Source organism: Notolepis coatsorum (genome assembly GCF_963971535.1).
Source record: "Notolepis coatsorum genome assembly, chromosome: 2".
Taxonomy (NCBI): domain Eukaryota; kingdom Metazoa; phylum Chordata; class Actinopteri; order Aulopiformes; family Paralepididae; genus Notolepis; species Notolepis coatsorum.
In genome coordinates, this window is record NC_140166.1 from 6,117,688 (window position 1) to 6,141,833 (window position 24,146).

A 24,146-nucleotide genomic window follows, 5' to 3' on the forward strand; every position below is an offset into this window, starting at 1 on the left:
AGTTTATGGAGGGATTTAGATGTTGAGCCAATGAGTAATGCATTACAGTAATCTAGACGGGAGAAGATGAGGGCATGAACCAGCTTTTCAGTGTCGGAGGGGGACAGTAATGGTCTAATGCAGGAAATGTTCCTGAGATGAAAGTAGCATGTCTTGGTGATGTTATTGATGTGTGGTTTGAATGTTAGTTTGGGACCAAAAAGAACACCCAAGTTTTTCACTGTGGGGGGGGGGGATTGATTGATTGATTGAAAATTTTATTAACAGATTGCAGAATGGGTACAATACAGTACGGCTCAATACACACAATTGTTAAGGGGATGCAGACCAGAGAAAGACTTTCGTCTTGTTTACATCAGGGTCCCCCATTTTCAATCCATCATGACATTTATGACATACATGACATACAGATATACAGTACTGTTACATCTATACATTTATGACATACAAGATATACAAATATACAGTACTGTTTAAGAGACAGAGATCATAAAAGAAAATATATACATTCGAGGGGGAAGAAACTGTACATTGGGTGGGGGGGGGGGGGGGGGGGGGGGGGGGTTGGACATTTACCGGGGCCAGTTTAGAATTGCAGCCATTATTTTATGGACAGAGTGGTTGTCGATGGATATGGAGCAGTCAGGGTTTTTACGGAGAAGGTGAGGTGTGCCCATTACAAGGATTTCAGTTTTAGTACTGTTGAGTTGGAGAAGGTTGTGATTCATCCAGATTTTTATTTCAGAGAGGTTGGAGGAGAGGGCAGTAGTAGCAGCAGTGGTGTCAGGAGGGGAGTGGATGTATAACTGTGTGTCATCGGCGTAGCAGTGATATTGGAGACCATGTGTTCTGAATATGTGGCAGAGGGGTAACATATAGAGGGAGAAGAGTATGGGACCAAGGACTGAGCCTTGGGGGACACCAGATGTAACAGGGAAAGAAGTTGAGGTATGACCGTCCATGGTAGTGAATTGCTGTCTGTCTGATAGATAGGAGTGAAATAGGTGGAGAGCTGAGGCTGTGATGCCAACTGTGTGTTCTAAACGGGAGAGTAAGATGTTGTGATCAATGGTGTCAAAAGCAGCGCTGAGGTCGAGGAGGATGAGTAAGGAGAGAAAACCGAAATCGGAATTTAGCAGGATATCGTTGGTAACTTTAACAAGAGCAGATTCTGTGCTGTGGTGTTTTCGGAAGCCTGATTGAAAGGGTTAAAAAAGGGAGTTGTTCTGTACAGTAGGTGTGTGTGGAGCTGGTTGGAGATAATCTTTTCAAGTATTTTGGATATAAATGGTAGGTTGGAGATTGGCTTGTAGTTACTGAGGGTATTGGATCCAAATTGGGTTGGGGGGACAACACATGAGAGGGATGTGTTGATGATGTGTGTGATGGGGGGGCTGAGGGCAGAGATGCAAGATTTTGTGAGAGAGGAGGGGATAGGGTCAAGGAGACATGTGGTGGGTTTTGATGGCATTATAGTCTTGGTGACAGTATCTGTAGAAACTTCAGTGAAGTGTGAGAGTTTGGTGCCTGTGAATATAGGATCTGGGGGGGGGGGGGGGGGGGCTGGGTGTGGTGGGCGGTGTTGGCTAAGATATATTTTCGGATGTTGTCAAGTATAATGATTTTCCATTGTTTCACCTATACTCTACCACTGGGGAGAGACTAATGCCCTCAGGGGACCTGCACACCCGTGGCCCTAGAAGAACATGTTTCCATGGGCAGTGTTGTAGTACTCGAGTCCAGGACTTGGACTCTGGCTCTTCTCAAGTTTCAAGTTTCAAGTTTGTTTATTAGTTGTCACAATAAAATACATGTACTTTACGGTGAAATGCTTGGTTCTGTATGAGCCCCTGAGAGTGTGCTTCATACAGTAAAAAAAGTAAGTAAAAGAGTAATATGCAATATACAATACAATATACAATCTAAAGTACAGCCTAAGTACAATCCTAAGTACAGTGAGTAAACATTTGAGGCACAATGCAGGTACAAATGCAGACAATGTGGTACAAAACTTCCTTTGGTGAGTCTGACTTGGACTCGGACTCGAACACTGGGGACTCGAGACTCGACTACAACACTGTCCATGGGACTGCCACCAGTTGCTGGAGAACTAACGGCTGTTGAATTAAGAGTGAATGAATGAATGAAAACTTTATTTAACAGATTGCAGAATAGGTACAATACAGTACGGCTCAATACACACAATTGTTAAGGGGATGCCGACCAGAGAAAGACGTTTGTCTTGTTCACATCAGGGTCCCCCATTTTCAATTCATAGTGACATTTATGACATACACAACATATATGACATCATGACATTTATGGCATAGGGACATACATGACATACAGGTGTATAGTACTGTTACATTTGTGACATATACGATATGCAAATATACAGTACTGTCTGTTACCCATAGATCCTGACAGAGTATACACATATGATGTGGAGGGGACTGTACATTAGGAGGGGGTGGGTGGGAGAGAAATATACATGCGGTGGGGAGAGAATATATACATACGGTGGGGAGGAGACTGACTATTAGGAGAACTGTTACTGTAGGACTATCTAACTAAACACTGCATGGGCTCTGGTGCAGTGTGTTTCTACGGTTTGGATCATGTACACCATCATCACTATTACTACTGACTGGTTGAATCCTGCCACCCACTACTGTTCACTACTACTACTGTTATAATTTTTTTTTATCCACTTTTTCTCCTCCTGTTTTTCTGTGTTTTTCTCCCATCCCAATTTAGTCGTCATGCCAATTCCCCCCTCCCCTTCCTGATCGTTGCTCGCATGTGCGCCCCACTGGTCGGTCTAGGGAGGGTTGATAAATACTATCACATGTCCCCTCCGATACATGCGGAGTCAGCCAGCCACTTCTTTTCACCTGCCAGCACGGACTCTCATTGGTGAGGTGTAACGTGTGGGAGGCCCTTGAAAAAGGCCACAGGCCGAAACGTTGTGTTAAAGTATATTAAACTTGGGAACACTGCAGACGGTGTGCTGACTTTTTTTCCACAACTTTACATATCTATTTGAGTCAAGCACCCATGACTATACTTTGGATGTTGTTTCAATGTGTTCTGTCTGTGTCCCGACTGTACACAATGAAGGGTTAAAGCAGACTTGCTTACTTGTACTTTATTCACAGTTGTTATGGTTACAACATAAGCTTGGTTCCACCCTAAGCGAACCCTCGGTGTCACCTCTAAAAGCGTCCTACGTGCAACAGCACTTAAATAGAACAATCCTATTGTTACATCTTTCTTTTTCTTTTTCCAAGTACAGATATATACACAATCTCGATATTTAACTTACAGCTACTTAACCTGTGTTCTACTTACTTACTTACACCAGATCCAAACAACAACACTGTGTAAATGGCTCATTAGTACCCCTCCACACTCAACCGCTCAAAACATGACTGTGCACACATAACCCATTTCACTCTTTTTTTTTCTTTTTTTTCCCTCTCTCTCCAGTCCATTCTCTAATCACGAAGTATAGTCCTTCAGGTATTGAGGCCTGACAACCTGTCGACCAGACCTGGTAGTGACCGTACCTTGGCTCCCTACCGGGTTGACTGGCGGGCCGGCCTTCTCAGTCACTGGTGACGCAGGTGTGATTGTACCTGGTGTGTCTATAGTGGCGTGATCGTGTCTGAGGTGGCGACGATTTTTTCTCAGAACACCTCCCGACTCTAACTCCACCTCATATGATCTGTGGCTCACTGGTTGGATCACATTTGCCACTCTCCAAGTCCTGTGTGTGTCACCAGGCTGTACTCTCACACTGTCTCCTCTTTTCAGAGTGTCCATGTCCTTTGCTGTGCGATTGTAGTATTTTTCCTGTCTCTGTCTGTTGCGTTTCAGTCCCTGGTCATTGTCCGTTACCTCTGGCTCCAGCAGAGTGTCTTTTGTAGGAAGCAGGGTTCTGGTCCTCCTGCTTAGGAGTCTCTGTGCTGGACTTGTGTTGAGGCCCTGGCTCGGCGTGTTACGATGGTCCAACATAGCCAAGTACGGATCCTCTCTCGCCGCTGCAGCCTTCAGTCTCCAGCCTCCAGTCTCTTCGGGGGCGTGGGTTCGAATCCCACCGCTGTCACCATGTTTCAATGTGTTCTGTCTGTGTCCCGACTGTACACAATGAAGGGTTAAAGCAGACTTGCTTACTTGTACTTTATTCACAGTTGTTATGGTTACAACATAAGCTTGGTTCCACCCTAAGCGAACCCTCGGTGTCACCTCTAAAAGCGTCCTACGTGCAACAGCACTTAAATAGAACAATCCTATTGTTACAGATGTGTGTGAGTCTTTTCTACTAGGCTCACACTACCCTCACCATCTCCCTTCCTCGCTGTACAGGCGCCCTGACCGACCTGTAGGAGTCGCTGTTTACAATGACCAGATTACCACCCACCGGCTTCCCTCCCGCTGACTCTGCCAATTGAGCCAGTATGACGGCCGGCCAAGCCGGAGGCAACGCTAACAGCCGGATTCGATACCAGTGTCTCTTGCGTTGTACTGTTATCATTGTTGTCATTATTACTTGCACTATGTTCTATTATTCTATTATCTATGTACCTATCCTACCTGTACCCCCCCCCCCATGCTGCTATGACACTTGAATTTCCCCAAGGGGATTAATAAAGGAACTCTTGACTAAAGTTAATAAGCAGGCTGCCACTGAAAGACCAAAGCCAAACTTTGTGTTATGTAGGGCTCTGTTGGGAACCCCTGCTGTCACCAAAGATAGTAGATAAGAAAAGATAACACATTCAGAGCAGCTCCAGTTGGATGAAAATGGGCAGCACCTTTTGGTGCATTCTCCTATGCAGAGAGTTGGAGTTCCACTTGCGTTCCACTGTCAAACATCTCTGCCCAAAGAGAAGGTACATTAAACAGTACTACAATACTCATTATTGTTTTCTCCCTGTTCCACACATGGTGAAAATCCGCCTAAATATATACCTAGGTAAATGGAATATTGCTCCACTTCTACAAGGGCTATTTGCATATTCTTGGTATCTAGGTACATCTATGGACCTCAGGGAATGTATTCACAGTGTCAGAAATATTGTGTCTATTACTAGGCTTGCTTAAATTGTGATGAAACAAAGGAGAATATGAATTATGATTTTTCTTTGCATCTTTGACAGTGAATAACACCATGCTAATAATGACAAAACATAAAAAACTGCCACTGATCTCGTACCTTCTTGAGATCATCAGAAAATCGAAGGAAATTAATAAAGGGAAGATGATTAAACAGAAGGTTCTGTAGATACAGTACTGAATTCTGCCATCCGGACCAATGCAATTTGAAATATTATTATAGAATATAGAATAGGAGGCTTATAAATTACCTTATTATAGCCAATTCGCACATTTATATATATATATACATATATTATCTTTCAAATGCCCGAATTCAATTTGGATTTAGTATCACCATGCGTGCATAAGAACAGATAATGATATCTACTGTAATTTACTGTACTTTTTTATTTTCACCACAATGCAACCATTTTGAAACTGATTTCAGATCTAATTGTTGCTACATGCTAACAATAGGGAGGAGAAACTAACTGTGTTTCAATATTTGTCAAAAACTTTACCTTTTGTGGCTTATCGACAGCTATAGATGCCCTCCACAAAATGGCCGCAAAAAGACTACAATTCCCATGGTTCAAAATGTCCAAAATGGTCGCCGTCTTGCAATAGACTTCAGTAAATCGAAAACTTAAAACTATCTAATGGCACTTATTGCTAAACTAACGTATTGATGATAATATACATTCTACATGCTTTTGTGACATGTTACTAAACAGGGGAAGTTCTCGATAAGCCTCTAGGCTTCTAAACTTCTCCTTGTGAGGATTCGCCTGTCCCTGGACCTTTTTCCTGTGTTTTCCCTGTCTACTCTCCTCTACTCTTCACCAGCCCCCACCCTTGCGATGATTTACTCTCCTCTACTCTTCACCAGCCCCCACCCTTGGACATCCTTGATCCTCTACCTTCACGCACCTGTTGGGAGTTTGCAATCACCTCGGGAGAGTACATAGGTTGCAGACTCCCCTCCAGTCCTTGTCGGGTCGTTCTGTGTTCTGGACTCTGTATCTGTATCTGTGTTCAGTGTTCATGGAGTTCTGGACGTTACCATCCTGTACGTCACCATCACCTGCCGCGTCTCCGGCGTGAGACGACGGCCCAGCCGTCACCACCTGTCGCCGTTTGCCTGGAGTGGGACACCATCTTCGCTCTCTAATTCTCTACGGGAGGTTTTCCAGTGTTCCCACTCCAGACGTCAAGGCGGCACGCCATCGCTCCCAATTCCACGGGAGGAAGGCGTCTCTTCGTGATCCTCGTTCCTGGGGTGAGGCTCGTCGTCGCTCCCTAGTATTCCACGGGAGGACGTTCCCATCCCGGTCCCCTGGGACCCCCTTTGTTCTGCGCTGCCCGTCTGCAGCATCCGAAGAGGAGGAGGAGGATCCCCGTGCCAGGCCTCCGCCGTCGGGCCCCTGTCCCCGTGCCAGGCCTCCGCCGTCGGGCCCCTGTCCCCGTGCCAGGCCTCCGCCATCGGGCCCCTGTTCCCGTGCCAGGCCCCCGCCGTCGGAACCCTGTCCTCATCCCTGTAAGCAGCTCTGGCCCTCGCCCTGTCCAAGGCCTTAACCCTGTTCTCTGTCCCTGTCTCCAGCCCGCCTCTCCGGGCCTCTGTCCCTGTCCCCCTCTCCAGTGCCCCTGGTCCTGGCCCTGACACTTAGCCCTGGTCCTTAGCCCTGGCCCTTAGCCTTAGTCCCTTAGCCTGTTCGCCTCTTAAAGGCACAGTGCCGCATTTTCCAGATTTCCTTGTCTCTAGTGTTTTTGTGTTTTCCCTTAAAGGGACTGTGCCGCTTTTTGTTATGTAATAAATAAATGCCCTGTTTTGGCTTACTCTCATACATGTCTTGTGTTGTGCGATTGGGGTCGGTTACAAACCATAACAGTCCTACACAATATGGCTATTATGTTTTTTTTTTTTTTTTTTTTTTTTTTTTACTTTTGTTTAAACTCTTTGTGTTAATAAATAAATACAAAAAATACAAAATATAATCGTGAAACATTCCACTGCACATCTTACTGTTCAAGAGTTGAACCCACATAAATGACAACAGACACAAAGGATACATTTAACGAATTCCATATAAATCTATAGCTTATTAGCAACGAGCCTGATGCAGGCGGCTTGGTGAGGATGCATACGGAGTGCTCCTGGGCAGCTGCGCTCAGCACATACACACACACAATATGGCATATCTACTATCGCTGATCATGCACTGAGAAGCCGGACAACACGCTCAAACCCTGTGCCACCACATGTCCAGGTACTGTCCACCTTGGGCACCTGTGCATAAACCACCTGCTCTACGTGGTCTCACTCTTCCCAGGAGGTGTACATCTCCTACATCTTACAGAACAGATCTGTGGGTGTGCACCTCGAGCAAGGAGATGCTGGAGACGCATGGCTAATTGGTACATACTGTATACATGCGTAATGAATCGTTCCAGCAACAGTAGGCTTCTATTATTGTAATGACTTGTACTACTTCTACTTCTATTTTTCTAATGATCGCCGATATAGGCGCTGCCTAATTTCAGGCGCTGAAATTACATACCTAGGTTCCATCCTAGAGGCAAATCTTTCCTGTGAAAAAATGGCATCCAATGTAATAAAAAAAGTCAACCAACTAAACAGATTCTTGTACCAGATCTCCTCTCTGGTAAACAAGAATACCCTAAAGACTCTGGCAGGAGCGCTCATTCAAGGGTACTACGACTATGCTTGCACCTCATGGTACCAAAGCACCTCAAAGGCACTAAAATCTAAATTAGAAACATCACAAAACAAACTGGTCAGACTACTACTTGACCTTACTCCTACCCACCTCACCCCTCCCCACTTTGACAATAGGATGGCTTAGAGTAGATGACAGAGTACAGCAACTTGCAATGGGCCTGGTCTACAAGATACACTACACCCTTTAAGGCCCTCCCATAGTCGAGCAGACTGTACACAGAGCAGACTCCGCGGAGGTCCACTGGACTCTTTGAGCTTTCATAGTCGAGCGGGACCGCCGCGGACCAATTTCCTACATGTCACGCGCCAGTTTACACAATTGTCCCCACGCTGTTCAACTTCTGTCATGTCGTCGTCATCCGATGTCAAAATAAAGAGTATGTTATCTCCGTTTCCAATATTTCGATAATAAAACGGGCAGTTTTACGCACTTGAATAACAGGTATATAGGCAGCGAGATGCAATGTACCGTATAGGCTTGAGGTGGACAGCGCTGGTGCTGAAATGACAAACACGCATTGCATGAACTACAAAAACCTAGGGGTCCGCAAGGACGACTTCAAGCTGGAAATGGTAACAACAGATGAGGTACTCAATAAACTGAGCGCCCTCCAACCTAACAAGGCCACTGGCCATGACAACATCCCCTCCAAATTCCTCAGAGACTCAGCAGCCGCCATCACCCCAATCATCACACACATAATAAACCTCTCCATAAAACAGGGACACGTCCCCAAGGACTTCAAAATTGCGAGGGTGACCCCTCTGCACAAAAAGGGCAGCAAATTAGACCCAGGCAACTACCGCCCTGTTTCTATTCTCACCTCCATCTCGAAAGTCATGGAAAAAATTGTCTACGAACAGGTCGAAAAGTACCTAGCGGAAAAAAATCTAATCTACGAATTCCAATCTGGCTTCAGAACATCCCACTCCACTGACACATGCCTTCTCTATTTGAATGACCACATCAAACAAGAGGTGGACGCAGGCAAATACTGCGGCATGGTCATGCTGGACCTACAAAAGGCGTTTGACACGGTCAATCACTCCATTCTGATTGACAAGCTAAAAGCAATTGGTTTTGATAGTCTATCAGTGAGCTGGATGCAATCCTACCTTGAGGGGAGGGAACAGATGGTGGAGGTAAACGGTACCCTATCCCCCCCCCTCACAGTGAGCTGTGGTGTTCCACAAGGAAGCATACTAGGACCGCTACTGTTCCTAATTTATGCAAATGACATGTCGTCAGCTTGTGACTGCAACTTGTTCCTGTTTGCGGACGACTCAGCCCTGCTGGTCTCTGACAAGAACAAGTTACAGGTTGAAAAAACCCTCAGCTCGGAACTAGGCAGAATCTGCATATGGCTCGCTGATAACAAACTATCATTACACATGGGCAAAACAGAGTCCATTCTCTTCGGTTCAAATAACAAACTCAGCAAGGCCGACGGCTTCTCAGTTACAGTGGGTGACAATATTGTCACAAGGAAAGATGAAATTACCTACCTGGGTTCCATCCTAGAGGCTAATCTCTCCTGTGACAAAATGGCATCCAATGTAATAAAAAAAGTCAACCAACGAACTCGATTCTTGTACCGGATCTCCTCTCTGGTAAACAAGAATACCCTGAAGACTCTGGCAGGAGCACTCATTCAGGGGTACTACGACTATGCTTGCACCTCATGGTACCAAAGCACCTCAAAGGCGCTAAAAACAAAATTACAAACATCTCAAAACAAACTGGTCAGACTACTGCTTGACCTTACTCCTAGAACCCACCTCACCCCTGCCCACTTTGACAACCTAGGATGGCTTAGAGTAGACGACAGAGTACAACAACTTGCAATGGGCCTGGTCTACAAGATACACTACACGACCAAGGTACCCATGTACATGTCAAAATACTTCCCAAAGGTCAGTGAATACCACGATCACAACACCAGAGGGAGCTCCACAAATCATGTTAAACCCAGATTCGGCTCAAATAAGGGACTAAACACGTTTCGCAATTATGCCACATCAATGTGGAACGCCCTACCCAAAGCTGTAAAGGAATGTGGATCACTACCCACTTTCAAAACCTCTCTCAAGGGACACCTACGGGAGACTGCAATTCAACACTGGCCCCTGTAAATATCCTAACCCAACCCCCTCCAATGTACAGTAATTTACCTAGTATGGTTTTGTCAATAGTCCAATGTACAATTTTGTTTGTTTGTACAGTGTCTCCCCCCCCCCCCCCTCAATGTACAGTTTTACTTGTTTATACAGTGTGCCCCCCCCCCCCCCCCCCCCAACCACCTCCAATGTAAATTACCCAGTATGGTTGTCAATATCCCAGTGTACCCAACCCCCCCCCCACCCAACCTCCTCCAATGTACAGTTTCTACGTCAAATGTATATACTCCCCTTTCTTGACTCCTTCTGTATCACAAACAGTACTGTATTTGCAAATCTGGTATGTCATAAATGTATAGATGTAGCAGTACTGACTATCTGTATGTCATGTATGTCATATATGTCCTGATGAATTGAAAATGGGGGACCCTGATGTAAACAAGACGAAAGTCTTTCTCTGGTCTGCATCCCCTTAACAATTGTGTGTATTGAGCTGTACTGTATTGTACCCATTCTGCAATCTGTTAATAAAGTTTTCAATCAATCAATCAATGGTTAGAGAGGGGAGACTGGAAGACTGGCCCGATCTCCGGGTCGGTAGGTGGCGGTAAATGCCCCAATTTTGGTGGCCGTCCGCCGTAAAACACCATTTAGAAGAAGAAGAGGTGGGGGGGGGCAGTAAGCCAACCAATGCCGACGCCTTGAGTAGCTCACGTGGTGAATTATAGGAAATGGTCGGTGTTTCTTTTTGGTCCTACGAGTTGCGCCATCTCCTATTCTGAATGGTCTCTGTTGTCACGCGGCCAGTGACAGCGGCAGTTAGTTACTTCACATTTACTACGCAACCACACAGCAGCATCACCGGTTACAGTCAGTAGCCAACATACAAAGTGGACCTACTCTTATCAACAGACTGTGAGTGGACCACGCCAGACGTGCCGAACCGCGTACAGTATCGGGGGAGAGTTTGAATAATTTCTAGTAACTGTACACCACATAATCTAGTAGAGACTGAGAGAGACTGTTTGTTCGGTACATCTCGAGGTAGCTATCCGAATTAGCATAGTTAGCTTAGCTCGCTAGCTAACCGTCTAGTTAGTTACCGGTTAGTGAGCTGGTGACTCGAGCGCTAACCAACGTTAGAAGTTGTAGCCAGCAGCTTAACGTGTCCGTGACGTCGGCTTAACGAGGGGCGAACTCTCTGGTCATCGGTCGGCTCATTGACCAGACGTCTTCCTATCAGGGCAGGCGAGGGCCAGTTTGACCGACTTCCCCCGCCGTGGTGTCATTCGAGGTCATTTGGCAGTTTTTCGTGTGGATCCATTAAGGACTCTCTAACATCGCTAACGTGGAGAAATGAGGAGTCTTCCGTATTTCTGCCGGGGAGAGGTCGTCCGAGGGTTCGGCAGAGGAAGCAAAGAGCTGGGTATCCCCACCGGTGAGTTGACCGACCTGCCATTCTTTTGATTGATTCTTTTATTTCTGTTCCCAACCCTGTATATCTGCTATTACCAAGGCTAACGTTAGTCAAATGATGCCTACTTTTGACTGTGACGTGGACGTGGTGATGATGTAAATTTAACTGGCACTTTTGGCAGATGGCGAGCTTGACCTCAACCACTTTCCATGATATATAAAGACAATACTAACGTTAACACTTAACGTTACCCAACTAAACTATCTGCGTTAAAGGGGCAGTTCACCCAAATAAAAAGAAAAACTAACATATTTTCCCCTTGCCCACGCCGGCCTAGTTTTGGAGATATTTGCCCTAGTGATGTCTGCCGTCACACTCCTGTTTGCGGACGACTCAGCCCTGCTGGTCTCTGACAAGAACAAGTTGCTGTTGAAAAAAACCCTCAGCTCGGAACTCGGCAGAATCTGCACCTGGCTCGCTGATAACAAACTATCATTACACATGGGTAAAACAGAGTCCATTCTCTTCGGTTCAAATAACAAACTCAGCAAGACAGGTGGCTTCTCAGTTACAGTGGGTGACAATATTGATTTGTCACAAGGAAAGATGAAATTACATACCTGGGTTACATCCTAGAGGCAAATCTTTCCTGTGACAAAATGGCATCCAATGTAATAAAAAAAGTCAACCAACGAACTAGATTCTTGTACCGGATCTCCTCACTGGTAAACAAGAATACCCTGAAGACTCTGGCAGGAGCACTCATTCAAGGGTACTACGACTATGCTTGCACCTCATGGTACCAAAGCACCTCAAAGGCGCTAAAAACTAAATTACAAACATCTCAAAACAAACTGGTCAGACTACTGCTTGACCACCTTACCCCTGCTGGCCTGCCCACTTTGACAACCTAGGATGGCTTAGAGTAGACGACAGAGTACAGCAACTTGCAATGGGCCTGGTCTACAAGATACACTACACCACTAAGGTACCCATGTACATGCAATAAAAAAAGTCAACCAACGAACTAGATTCTTGTACCGGATCTCCTCTCTGGTAAACAAGAATAATACCCTGAAGACTCTGGCAGGAGCACTCATTCAAGGGTACTACAACTAGGGATGGGTACCGAATTCGGTACTTTTGAGGCACCGAACCGAAACACGTCGGTACTACCGAGTATCGAATCAAGTGAGAAACCAAAATTTTTTTTTTTTTTTTTTTTTTTTTTTTCTCTTCATGTCAACATGTAACTACGACTAGGGGTGGGACGGTACACATTCCGAACCGTGTACCGTATGGTACGACCCCCACGGTTCGGGGCGTCTGTGTATCGTATGGTTCAGATGACTCTCAAATAAAAAAAAAAATCATTTGGCGGAGCCGGGAGAGGCGAGCACTGGCTGCATGCAGCAGCAGCACTGCAGCCAGGTGCTAGTCAGTTTGTGTAAAAATGGCAAGCACAATATAAATCAATCTTCATTACGACTTTAAAAACATAGCCATTAACATTACATAGGCCTACACACATCTTGCCATAGCGTTAGCAGTTTGTACAACACAACGCACGTTTTAACTATGGTAGCACTAGCCCCAGCTAATACAGTCAACTAAATGTTACTGTAGCTACTAGCTAGCAGAGGAGGAAATGAGAGTCTGAGAGGCGGGGTGTTTAAAGACAATGATAGGCGTTTATTCAACATCCAAGAAGGCTAACATACAACTGTGTTTTACTAACTCCAACCGGGACTATTGCCGCTTTCATGCTGCTTGTTGATGTTATGAACTCCTCCTAAGCTGAAGGTCCCACACGCTAAAATATCCGTGGGGACCCGCGCCAACCCATAGATAGTTCCAACTCACCGAATTACGTAATCCACCACAGTTGCACTCAATATTTAAATAGTTAGTCTAAATAAATGTAGACAGATAATGTACGTATTTTAAAAATAGAATGAACAGAGCAGTGTTGTTTTTAAACAGTACAGTGTGTGACTGTGTGTGTGTGTTAGTTTGATGTATGCTGCCAGTTAATACTTTGACAAATGTAGCCTATATTTTTCAGTCAGTTCGGTCTTTGTGTGCCAAACATTATTTAAGGCTGTAAACACTGTAACACTGTAAACCTTTTATTTTTTTAACACTTTGAGCGCCAGCCGTGTTTTCCTTTTTACCCCCTTGAATGCCACCATCCACGGCCAATGTTAACGTTAATATCGCCTAATCTATGTTTTAAATTATGGCTGTGTCTAATCTGCCCGTCGCTTATCAAAATCATTTTCCAGTCAACATTGTCAAGGCAGATTGTATTTTTATCGCTTCATTTCCGTTTGATAGCATTTTGAAAATAACCCGTTTTCGGGGAAAAAACAACCCATGCCTATGATAATCGCCTTTTACTGGAATATTCCAGAACGTTGTCATTTGTCGGCCTATTTATGAATAGTTTTAAAATACACGCTAGATGATCGATAGTATGTGTGCGCACGCACGCTCGTGCTGCTTATTTCCTCATGGCTTTTACAGTCAAAACAGCCATATCACATAAATGCTTATATATCCGTGAAAACGAGTCTGATTATCCTAACACTGATAACATAGATTCCTTACCTGAGGTCAGATGGTATCCAATAGGGGTGTAACGGTACGCGGATACGTACTGTACCGCCTCAATGTGGTCCTCCGGTACACTACGGGCTGTGCACCGAGCGATTGCAACGGTATGGAAACTTTTTTTGCAGAACATAAATCCCCCCGGCCCTAATATAATAATAATAATGGATTGGATTTATATAGCGCTCTTCTCTGACTGACTGTTGCTCTGACTCAGAGCGCTTCACAGAGTCCATTATTCGTTCATACACAGTCATACCGGTGTAATATAACGTGCACAACTAACCGGACGTGTGGGGAGGCGGGCCGCTGACGTTACTAGAGCACAGCACGGGACGAGACAAGTTGTCGGCTCAATACGTTCTGCTAGGCAGCTAGGATAATAACAACAATACTTCCGCTCTGGTCGGTGGGCTTCAAAATAAAAGTCTAAAAAACCGGAAAAGACGTTTATTTTGTACAGCGTTTTCCTCCACGAGTACTCGAGTACATCATGTGATCAACCTCAGCTCAGTCAATTATGGCCAATTCGTTTTATATTGTTTAATACAGTTAAATAAATAGATAAATGAAAAGCAATTTTTTTTATATCCCCCCCCCCCCCACTGTACCGAAAAAATACCGAACCGTGACTTCAAAACCGAGGTACAGTACAAGCACGGATATCAATAGTTAAGATGGATGTACTACCTAGAATCAACTTCTTCAGTTCAATGCTACCGTTACCCCCTCCAGAGGGTTACTGGTAGGGCTGGGCGATATGGAAAAAAATCATATCGCGATAACGATATGATAATTTTATTTTATTTCTCGATATCGATAATTATCGAATTGTTATAAGTATAAAAATTTTTTAATCTTTTTTTTTTCTTTTTTTTTTTTTTTTTTTAACAACAGATGTATGTTTATTTTGCAGCAATTCTTTGTCATTGCCGCCATCTTTAGTGTTACATCCCCTCACCCTCCAGTTCTCAGGCTGCAGCTGGTTTAAAAGCTAAAGTAAACCGGCTTCTCTGCTGGCTGTGGCTCCAGAGGAGTTGAACAGTTCTGGCTCTGCTAGTTTTTTTTCGATCTTTTGGCGCTTTTTTGGTGGACAAACCACCGCACATGTGCACTGTGACTCGTGACTGGAGTCTAGTTCTGCTAGCACACATAGCCTACTGTGTACAGACGGTTTCAAAATGTATTTTAAATTAGAAAGCAAACAAAATAAATGGACAAGAGAAAAAGAAATCTGAATTTGGTCAGTATTGTCATTTGGACAAGCAAAGCCATTACTTTAAGTTGCAGGCAAGAAAGACAAGTCTGTCCACTGTCTCTGGTTTTAAAACTGCCCTGTTGCAGGTAAAAAAAAAAAAAACGATTTTTCGATTTTTTTTTAATTTCGATATTCGATATCTAGGGATGCCCCGATCGATCGGCCACCGATCGTTATCGGCCGATAATTAGTATAAATATGCGATCGGGGAATTCCGATAATTAGTCATATTCGCCGATCGCGGAAACTGATCAAGTGGATATCTCACTCGCTTGTCTCAGACGCACAGGACCTGCAAACTGCTCCTCCTCCCTAGCCCTGCCCGTACCCGTGTAGAGTTTGTAAACATCCGCCTCCTCTGCTGAGTCTAGATAGTGCATTCGACCTGAGCTAACGTTAGCTACCTAGCTATCGTTACTGTTTAAACAAAATTACCCAGTCAACTATTCACTTTTAGTAGGCATTGTCTAACGGTATTTAGCCGGCTAGCTACCGATAGCTCCTGATATCAACAAATGCTCCAGCAAGTCTTGTAGTGCATGTTGATACCTCCGTTAGCTCGCGTTAGCTCGCGTTAGCTGGCGTTAATTCACTGTTCAAAACGAAATGTCCGATTGAACTAAATAGTTGTCTTAACGTCATCTAGCCGGCTAGCAGTAGCTACAGATAGCTCCTGATATCAATGTCTTATAACATTGATTGAATGCGTATTCGAGCTGAGGGCTTGCTGAATGTTAAATGACCAAAGCATAACGTTACCAATAGGGTCCCGCTGCAGCGCCGGAGAATCCTTTTTGGTAGCTGGAGGCTACTAGAGTACACACAGACAGTGGAGCTGTTTGCAGATAGCGAGCATTTTGACTTGTTGCGTGGTGGCGATGTCTCGCAGATAATACAAGTACAAGTCTAATTATATAATATATATATTTTATTAAAAAGAAAAAAAAATTTATATAAAATAATTTTTAATTTCTTTTTAATCAAAAACGATCGGTATCGGATCGGTATTGGCCGATATGGCTCACGACGATCGGTGATCGGTGGCAAAAAACGTGATCAAGGCATCCCTATCGATATCGATTATTAAAATATATCGCGATATTTATCGTTATCGTTATATCGCCCAGCCCTAGTTACTGGAAAAGATTACACTCCTCCACATACAAATTTATTTGGAATAACAAACCACCACGTATAAAAAGCAGGGCTGTACGCTAAGCTTTTTCACTAGGGGCACACTTGCCCCTAAATTAGAAATTTAGGGGCAAAAAATATGTTTTAGGGGCAAATTTTTTAATAACAATTTTACCATTATAGTGCAAAAAAATATGTTCCTCCTGCCTCATTACTGTGGTCCTTTTATTTAACATTTAAGTGCTTTTGTTGTCAGGTTTGTATCTTTTATAATGAACCAACTAGGGCTGGGCGATATGGCCTAAATATGATATCACGATATTTTCTGACTAAAATTTGGACCCATAATTACTCATGCGATCCGGATATGGCGTGAATCACAAAAAAAAATCCTAACCCACAAAAATGGCACAATCATACTCCCTTATTCAATAACAATGCACTCTTAATTGGAAAACGACCTATAAGATTCCCTATATGGGAAGAGCAAGGCATACACTCATTAGGGGATGTTTTTAACAAACAGGGTTTTTGTAGTGATAAAGAAATACGCAAAAAATTTAATCTCACCAAGTCCACATGGCTTTTTTACAAACAGTTAGAGCTATGTTTGAAGTCTCACGGTGTTCCATTAGACAGACCAATTGAACACCACAGATACCACAAATTCTTCTACGAAAGAGAGACATCGAGAGGTTTTGTTTCAGAATTTTATCATCAATTACTAACGTCCTCATATGAAACCCTCCAACTAGACTCTGTCTGGAGGAGGGATATACCAGACCTGGAAAATGACTTTGATTGGCAAGGAGCCTGGGCAAATGTCCGACTTACATCAAGGAACCCGGATCATCAACAAATCAATCTTAACTATATTCACAGGACATACTTGACTCCTATAAGACTGTGCCGAATGGGGCTTAAACAAGACTCCAAATGCTCCCAATGTACAAATGGGGACGAAGGGACATTTATGCACATGTATTGGGACTGCTCACCAGTTAAGGCATTCTGGAAAGATGTGACCCAACAAATATCAAAACTAGTATCTTGGAATATACCTGTACACCCCTCGGTATTACTATTGAATGATGTTTTTGAGTTTGCAGTGAATCCACAGCTAAAGAGATTGGTTTTATCGGGTATCACAGTAGCTAAAAAGCTGATCGCATCACGCTGGTTTCAACCGGAAAAAATGTGCCGTAAAGTTTGGTTTCTTACATACAGGGACCGAAACAAAAGCCCGCCGCCCGCCAGGGGCGGTCTGTTTTTACCTTTGGCGCATGACACTTAGAGGGCTGCCCGCCGTGTGGCGTGTAGACGTGTAGTTCATAAGCAGGCCCCTAAAAATATTTGTATGCGAACGGTAAAAATCAATTACGCGCACGCTGTGCGAATACAGATTATAGCCTCTCTCGTCTTTTTTTCCCTCCGCTGCGAGATCGTTAAAAAACTACAAGTCCCACATTGCACTCAAGCCAACGGTCCAATCACAGTAGAGTGAAGTGACTGGTTTCATGGGAAATAAAGCAAATGACCAATCGGAAGCTCTCATTTTTCTTGTTTACTTCCTGAAACTCCGCGATCAGGGCTCTCGTTTTCCGAGACACCAACTTATTATAGTCTCTCTTACCAATAGCAATAGATTTTAGAACACCTAGATTTATCGATAGCAATAGTAATATAACGTTAATGCAACAAAACGAATGCCTTGCTTTGTTAATCATAACGTTGATGCAGTAGCGTATGTCGGTGTGTTGGCTGTAACGGACATGACAATAACATAACGTGTACACATTAAAATTGCGATAATCTATTCTAATATTTTCAAATCGATGCAGTTGAATTTCCCCCTTAGGATCGATGCATTGTTACACCCCTACACCAAAGTCACTGGCCCACTGTGTATCTGTGTGTATAATAACTTGGCTAGCGTTATCAACAGCAGAGGTGGGCAATGGGTCCAGACCGTCCAGCTGCAGCACCGGAGTGCAAGCGATGTGATGTAATTGGCAGACTCGACTGTCAATCAATGGTCTACCCGACACGCAAACTCAAACAATGTTTCTGTACTGGAGGTGTGATTGATTGATTGATTGAAAACTAGGCCTGCCGCGATAAGCAATAAATCGATTAATTGCCGCGATAATTAAAAGTAATGCAATGATTTTGACGGGCGCGATTAATTGCTATTTGCGCCTTGTCAGTCACTGTCCGTGTGGGGGGCCGCTGGCCATACTACAGAGCACAGCTCCGTGGGGCAGTAGCAACGCCACATATAGTTTAACTACATTTCTCAATGGTGTTGCTCCTTTTAACCAAGTAGCGTTATTTATAGTGTAACGTTAGCTATTTTTAGACCCAAGTAGTTACTCGCTACTGCCCGGAGAAACTGGACTGCTAAATAAAGATGAAAGATCGAGTGTTGATTCTCATTCAAAGCTAACAACATTAGCTAACAAACGAAATACAACGTATAGCATAGCTACAACACAGAATAACGTTAATACAATTACATGCATCCAGGGGAGGAAACTAACTTTTTGGCTTACCAGCCAACTGGCGGGTATCTGATTTTTTTTACCAGCCAAATAGATTTTTTACCAGACAAAAAAAATCGCTAATTGTGATAATTACTTCTTTGTACGTCTTCGTCTAAATTGATTTTCAATCATAGTAAATTAATCACACTGTCTCTACTCTTCAAAATATTACATCATTAAATCACATATTAACATGAAAGAGGGAACTATTCTGGACTGGGTTGGGCTGAACTGGGCAGTGAAAGATGCTGGGTTGGGCTGGTCTAGGTTATACTGAATGATGAATTGAAAATGAATTGAAAATGGGGGACCCTGATGTAAACAAGACGAAAGTCTTTCTCTGGTCTGCATCCCCTTAACAATTGCATGTATTGAGCCGTACTGTACTGTACCCATTCTGCAATCTGTTAAATAAAGTTTTCATTCATCACAGCTCAACTACTAGGAATGTGTGTCTGACTCTTAAGTGCAGGAAATATTCATCAGAAAGGGGGGACATGATGGAGGGAATGGAAAGAGCAGGTTTGACAGGAGCAGGGTTGAAGGGATTGATTGATTGAAAAGTTTATTAACAGATTGCAGAATGGGTACAATACAGTACAGTTCAATACATACAATTGTTAAGGGGATGCAGACCAGAGAAAGACTTTCGTCTTGTTTACATCAGGGTCCCCCATTTTCAATTCATCATAACATATTGGAGTGTGGAGGAAGTGGACAAGGCATTAAGCAAACAGGACTGAAATGGGGGACCCTGATGTAAACAAGACTAAAGTCCTTCTCTGATCTGCATCCCCTTAACAATTGTGTGTATTGAGCTGTACTGTATTGTACCCATTCTGCAATCTGTTAATAAAGTTTTCAATCAATCAATCAATACTGGGTTGGGCAGTGAAAGAACCAAGCATTTCACTGTAATGTAATAGCTAAATAAAACAACTTGAACTTGACTTGTTACATTTGCACTCTGGTTGTATGCCAAATGTATTCTGGTTGTACTGTACTTGTGCTGTAAGATGACAATACATTGGAACCGAATCGACAACGCTAGGGGTTCAGCAGGTGTGTTCTGAATGCCAAATATGACAACATCACCGTTGTGAAGGGCATATGGGCGAGTGGTGATATGCTGGGAAACCCGGTAATAATAAAATGTCACTCGGCTGCATTTAAGCAAAGCCGCTCAGTATAGTCGTCCACTATGTTGAATGCGCGTTATGGTAGCTTGTTACATGCTAGGTAGCTAGCCGGCTAATGCTGTCATTCTCATCCGACTCGAAGGAGACGCGTCGCGTGCTGTTGTTCGCCCCCATGTCAGACCGCACCGATATCCGAAAGCGACGACTCTACATGCAATTATTTTCATCCACTCATGTGTTTTTGTAAGTTTGTCTACGTTGTCAAGCCGGTGACAGGAGTCTGTAGGGCCGCACGCAGTGGTCTGTCCACTTCCCCTAGATGGGCGGCATCTTCTAGAAAACGAGTGTTCATTGGAGGAGCTTAGAGCGCATCTGTACAACGATGATGTTCATTGGTTATGGTCTGATTATTATGTGGCGCAAATGGGAGGAATCAAGGGGGGAGTCAGAGTTCGGTTTGTGCCAGTGAGCGAATCAGCAGATTGCAGAATGATTTTTTTGTTTTGTTTTGTAATTACTAGTACTCGCCAGACTGGCGAGTGCTCTTCATGAATTACTCGCCAAACGTAAAAAATACTCGCAATTGGCGAGTAAAGTGGCCTAATTTCCTCCCCTGCATGCATCATTGTTTACAATGAACGGGTGGGGCTAGTCAAAGGACTGGACACGGGGACAAGTTAAACATGAATTCATTTATTATAACGTAGTAGGTAGTTTCGAGTCGTGCTGCAGTGCCTACGCGCCACAGCTATTCTATTATATACTGCTTTGACGCTTCCTCCTCATCGTTGATTGCCTGTAGTAGCTGCATCTAACGTTAGTAGCTAACGTTAAAACTAACCTAAAGTTAGTTGTTCACCAACAATCTCAATATTTGTTTTATCATTAGCTCAAAAACACAACCGGACGAGACAAGTTGGCCGCTCATAGGTGGCGGTGCCGCTAGGATAATAACAACAGTACTTCCGGTCCGGTCGGTGGGCTTCAAAATAAAAGTCTAAACACCGGAAAAGACGGAGCGGTGGGCTTCAAAATAAAAGTTTTGGGAAATAAATTTCTCAAAAAAAAATTCTCTAACCGGTCGCAATAATATCGCTTATCGCGATATTTTCGGGGGCAATTAATCGCCCAGCAAAATGTGTTATCGTGGCAGGCCTATTGAAAACTTTATTAACAGATTGCAGAATGGGTACAATACAGTACAGCTCAATACACACAATTGTTAAGGGGATGCAGACCAGAGAAAGACTTTCGTCTTGTTTACATCAGGGTCCCCCATTTCAATTAATCAGGAAAGTGTACAGTAGGAAAGTGTACAGTATTTCAATAGGCAAAATAGCTGTTTGCAGATAGCAAGCATTTTGACTTATTGCGTGGTGGCGATGTCTCGCAGATAATACAACTACAAGTATGATTATATAATATATATTTTATTTAAAAAAAAATTGTATATATAAAATATATATTGGCAGGTAAGAAATATGCTTGGCGTTGGCGGGTAGACTCTTCCCATCTACCCGCCACTGGCCGGTGAGTCAAAAAGTTAATTTCGCTCCCTGCTTACATATCTCGATGTAATTTACCAAGAAATATCTACAGCAAGAATTCTGGGTCTCAATGAATCCAAAATGTCAATGTGGTTAGAAGTGGTGGAGAGAATAAAAGCTAGCTTATAATGGTAGTGTCTGGTTAGGTGCGAGGGATAGTGGAGGTACTTCTCAAGGTGGGGTCCGGGAGGGGGGGGTTCGAGCTGGAGCATATGTGTGTAGGTTTTTTAGATAACAGGTATTAGGGGTATATCTTATATAAGACAACTAACTAAAATGTGATCTCATTGGATGTGCCCTGACAATTAATGCTTGTATATCTTATCGTGTGTTATGTTTGTTTATATGTTTGTTTAAAAAATAATAAAAAAAATAAAATACAAAAAAAAAAACCGAGGTACGCACCGAACCGTGGATTTTGTGTACCGTTACACACCCCTAGTATCCAAATGGTTTATTCCAATTTCCGATCGCCATTCGAAAAAATCGATAATTGTATTGATCCATCGTGTGTACAGTATAACCCATATTCGCCGTGGCTCAGAGGCTCCAGAATGAACTCTGGTAGACCCCGGCTGCATCAGTGAGAAGTAAAATGTGGAGTCAGAAATCCGTTCTCCCATTATTGAGTCCATTCCAAAAGGGTGATTTACCATCTGGGAGATGATAGGGGGCGCTTTTTTCACATCTGAGCGCCGGTGGTCCCTGGATCTCCAACGGTAGGCTCGCGTGATGCAATATGATTTCAGATCGCTAAAAAAAAAAAAAAAAAACACGAGAATACTCGTGACGTGGCATTCAACGGTCGGGGCGTAAACCCGAGAAAAGCAGTGAGTGGCATACAAAGTGTTAATAAATGAAGCATGTTTAGATTTTTGAGTGTTAAATTTATTTTAGCTATATTTTTTTAGCTAAATAAATTTATTTAGCTATATCAGAGGTTCAGTGGGTTGGCTCGCCATCTTGCATCGTCCGGCACACCGCCTCGTCCCCTCGTGGGCACACGTGGTGATGGGTGGTCTGGACTGTGGACTCCTGGAACTGCTCCCAGGGTGGAACGTGGGTGCTAGAAAAACCTGGCCTGCTTGTGAGCAGGCATTCAGAAAATCAAAGCTATTTACCATCTTTTATCGCTTCGTCATCTTTTCATTGCTTTCAGAATGAATAATCAATCAGGTTACTTTTAGCTATGCTAAGCTAAAGTAGGCTGTCTCATCCCAGCACGTGGGATCATATGCCACATGCTAATTTAGGCTAAAGTGCGCTAGCATATGGAACATTCCCCACGCTCATATGAAACTCTCAAAAACATTCAAAATGTATATAGACCTTGTTCTTATCGTACAGCATATCAATCAGGGTTAGAAATTAACATTTTTTTCAAGGGCTTTTTTTGCCCCCCTTAATTGATTTTCAGGGGCTTTTTGTGTTTCGGGGGCACTGAATTTTTATGATAAACGGTTATTAAACATCCTTATCATTTAAAAAATACAACTCAATTAATGACCTCAAACAGTTAACTTCATTTGATTATTTTATTCACATTCACAACACAGCTCATGTTGTGAATACATATAAAACCAACCTATACAAAAGATAAGCATACTGCAAAAAAAAGATTTGCTATAAGGGTTGTACATCATGCTTGCTGAGATCATACCAATTGTTTTTGTTAAAAGTAAAAATCTGAAATTTGGTAACTTAAATTAAATTAAACAGATGTAACAGCCTGAACAACAGAGAGGTAACAGCCTTAAATAATTAATAAATCAAATCAAGAGCATGAGACATCTTGGGGGCCATAAGGCTTAATGTTGGGCCTCCTCGCCCTATCTCCTGCCTTGAACCACTTCGCAATGGCAGGCTCCAAGTTCATCTCCCCTCAGGTGGGCCCTCAAGGTAGGGCTGGGCGATATGGCCTAAATATGATATCACGATATTTTCTGACCTTTCGGCGATACACGATACGCATCACGATGTTTTTCTTTTTTCCCCCAAACAATTCATTATGAGGCTTACCAAGACAGTATTTGAGTTTGCAAGCTAACATTAAAGACAAAATAAAATACCCATGCATTTAGCATTTTTATATTATATATTAGATTTAGTTTATTGGATTATTAGATTATATATTGCATATATTTAGCAATGAGATATTATATGATTTAGATATGAAATATGATGAATTGAAAATGGGGGACCCTGATGTAAACAAGACGAAAGTCTTTCTCTGGTCTGCATCCTCCAGTCCACTGTTGTTGTATTGAGCTGTACTATATTGTACCCATGCTGCAATCTGTTAATAACGTTTTCATTCATCAGACGGCAAACAGAATCATTTTGATTGACAGTCGAGTCTGCCAATTACGTCACACCGCCTGCACCCGCTGTTCTTAGCACCAATCGGCAAGCGCGTATTAATTTTTTACTTCCGCCATTGGAGAGCTCAATGACAACAACAATAGCTCCCCGCGGCCGACGTTTAGCTTTTAGCTCCGCAGGAAGACTAAACGACTGGAGGCATAATGATTTTACTG

General features: G+C 43.3%; 1 protein-coding gene across 1 annotated transcript in view; it reads left to right on the forward strand.

Moving 5' to 3' along the window:
- The first annotated feature begins 10,806 nt into the window (after positions 1-10,806).
- Positions 10,807-24,146, forward strand: part of rfk (riboflavin kinase) — a 55,057-nt gene continuing 41,717 nt past the window's right edge. Inside the window, exon 1 of the mRNA XM_084309288.1 lies at positions 10,807-11,396. Within this exon, the coding sequence (XP_084165414.1) occupies positions 11,315-11,396 (82 nt within the window). The 5' untranslated portion in view covers positions 10,807-11,314. The remainder of the gene's footprint in view (positions 11,397-24,146) is intronic.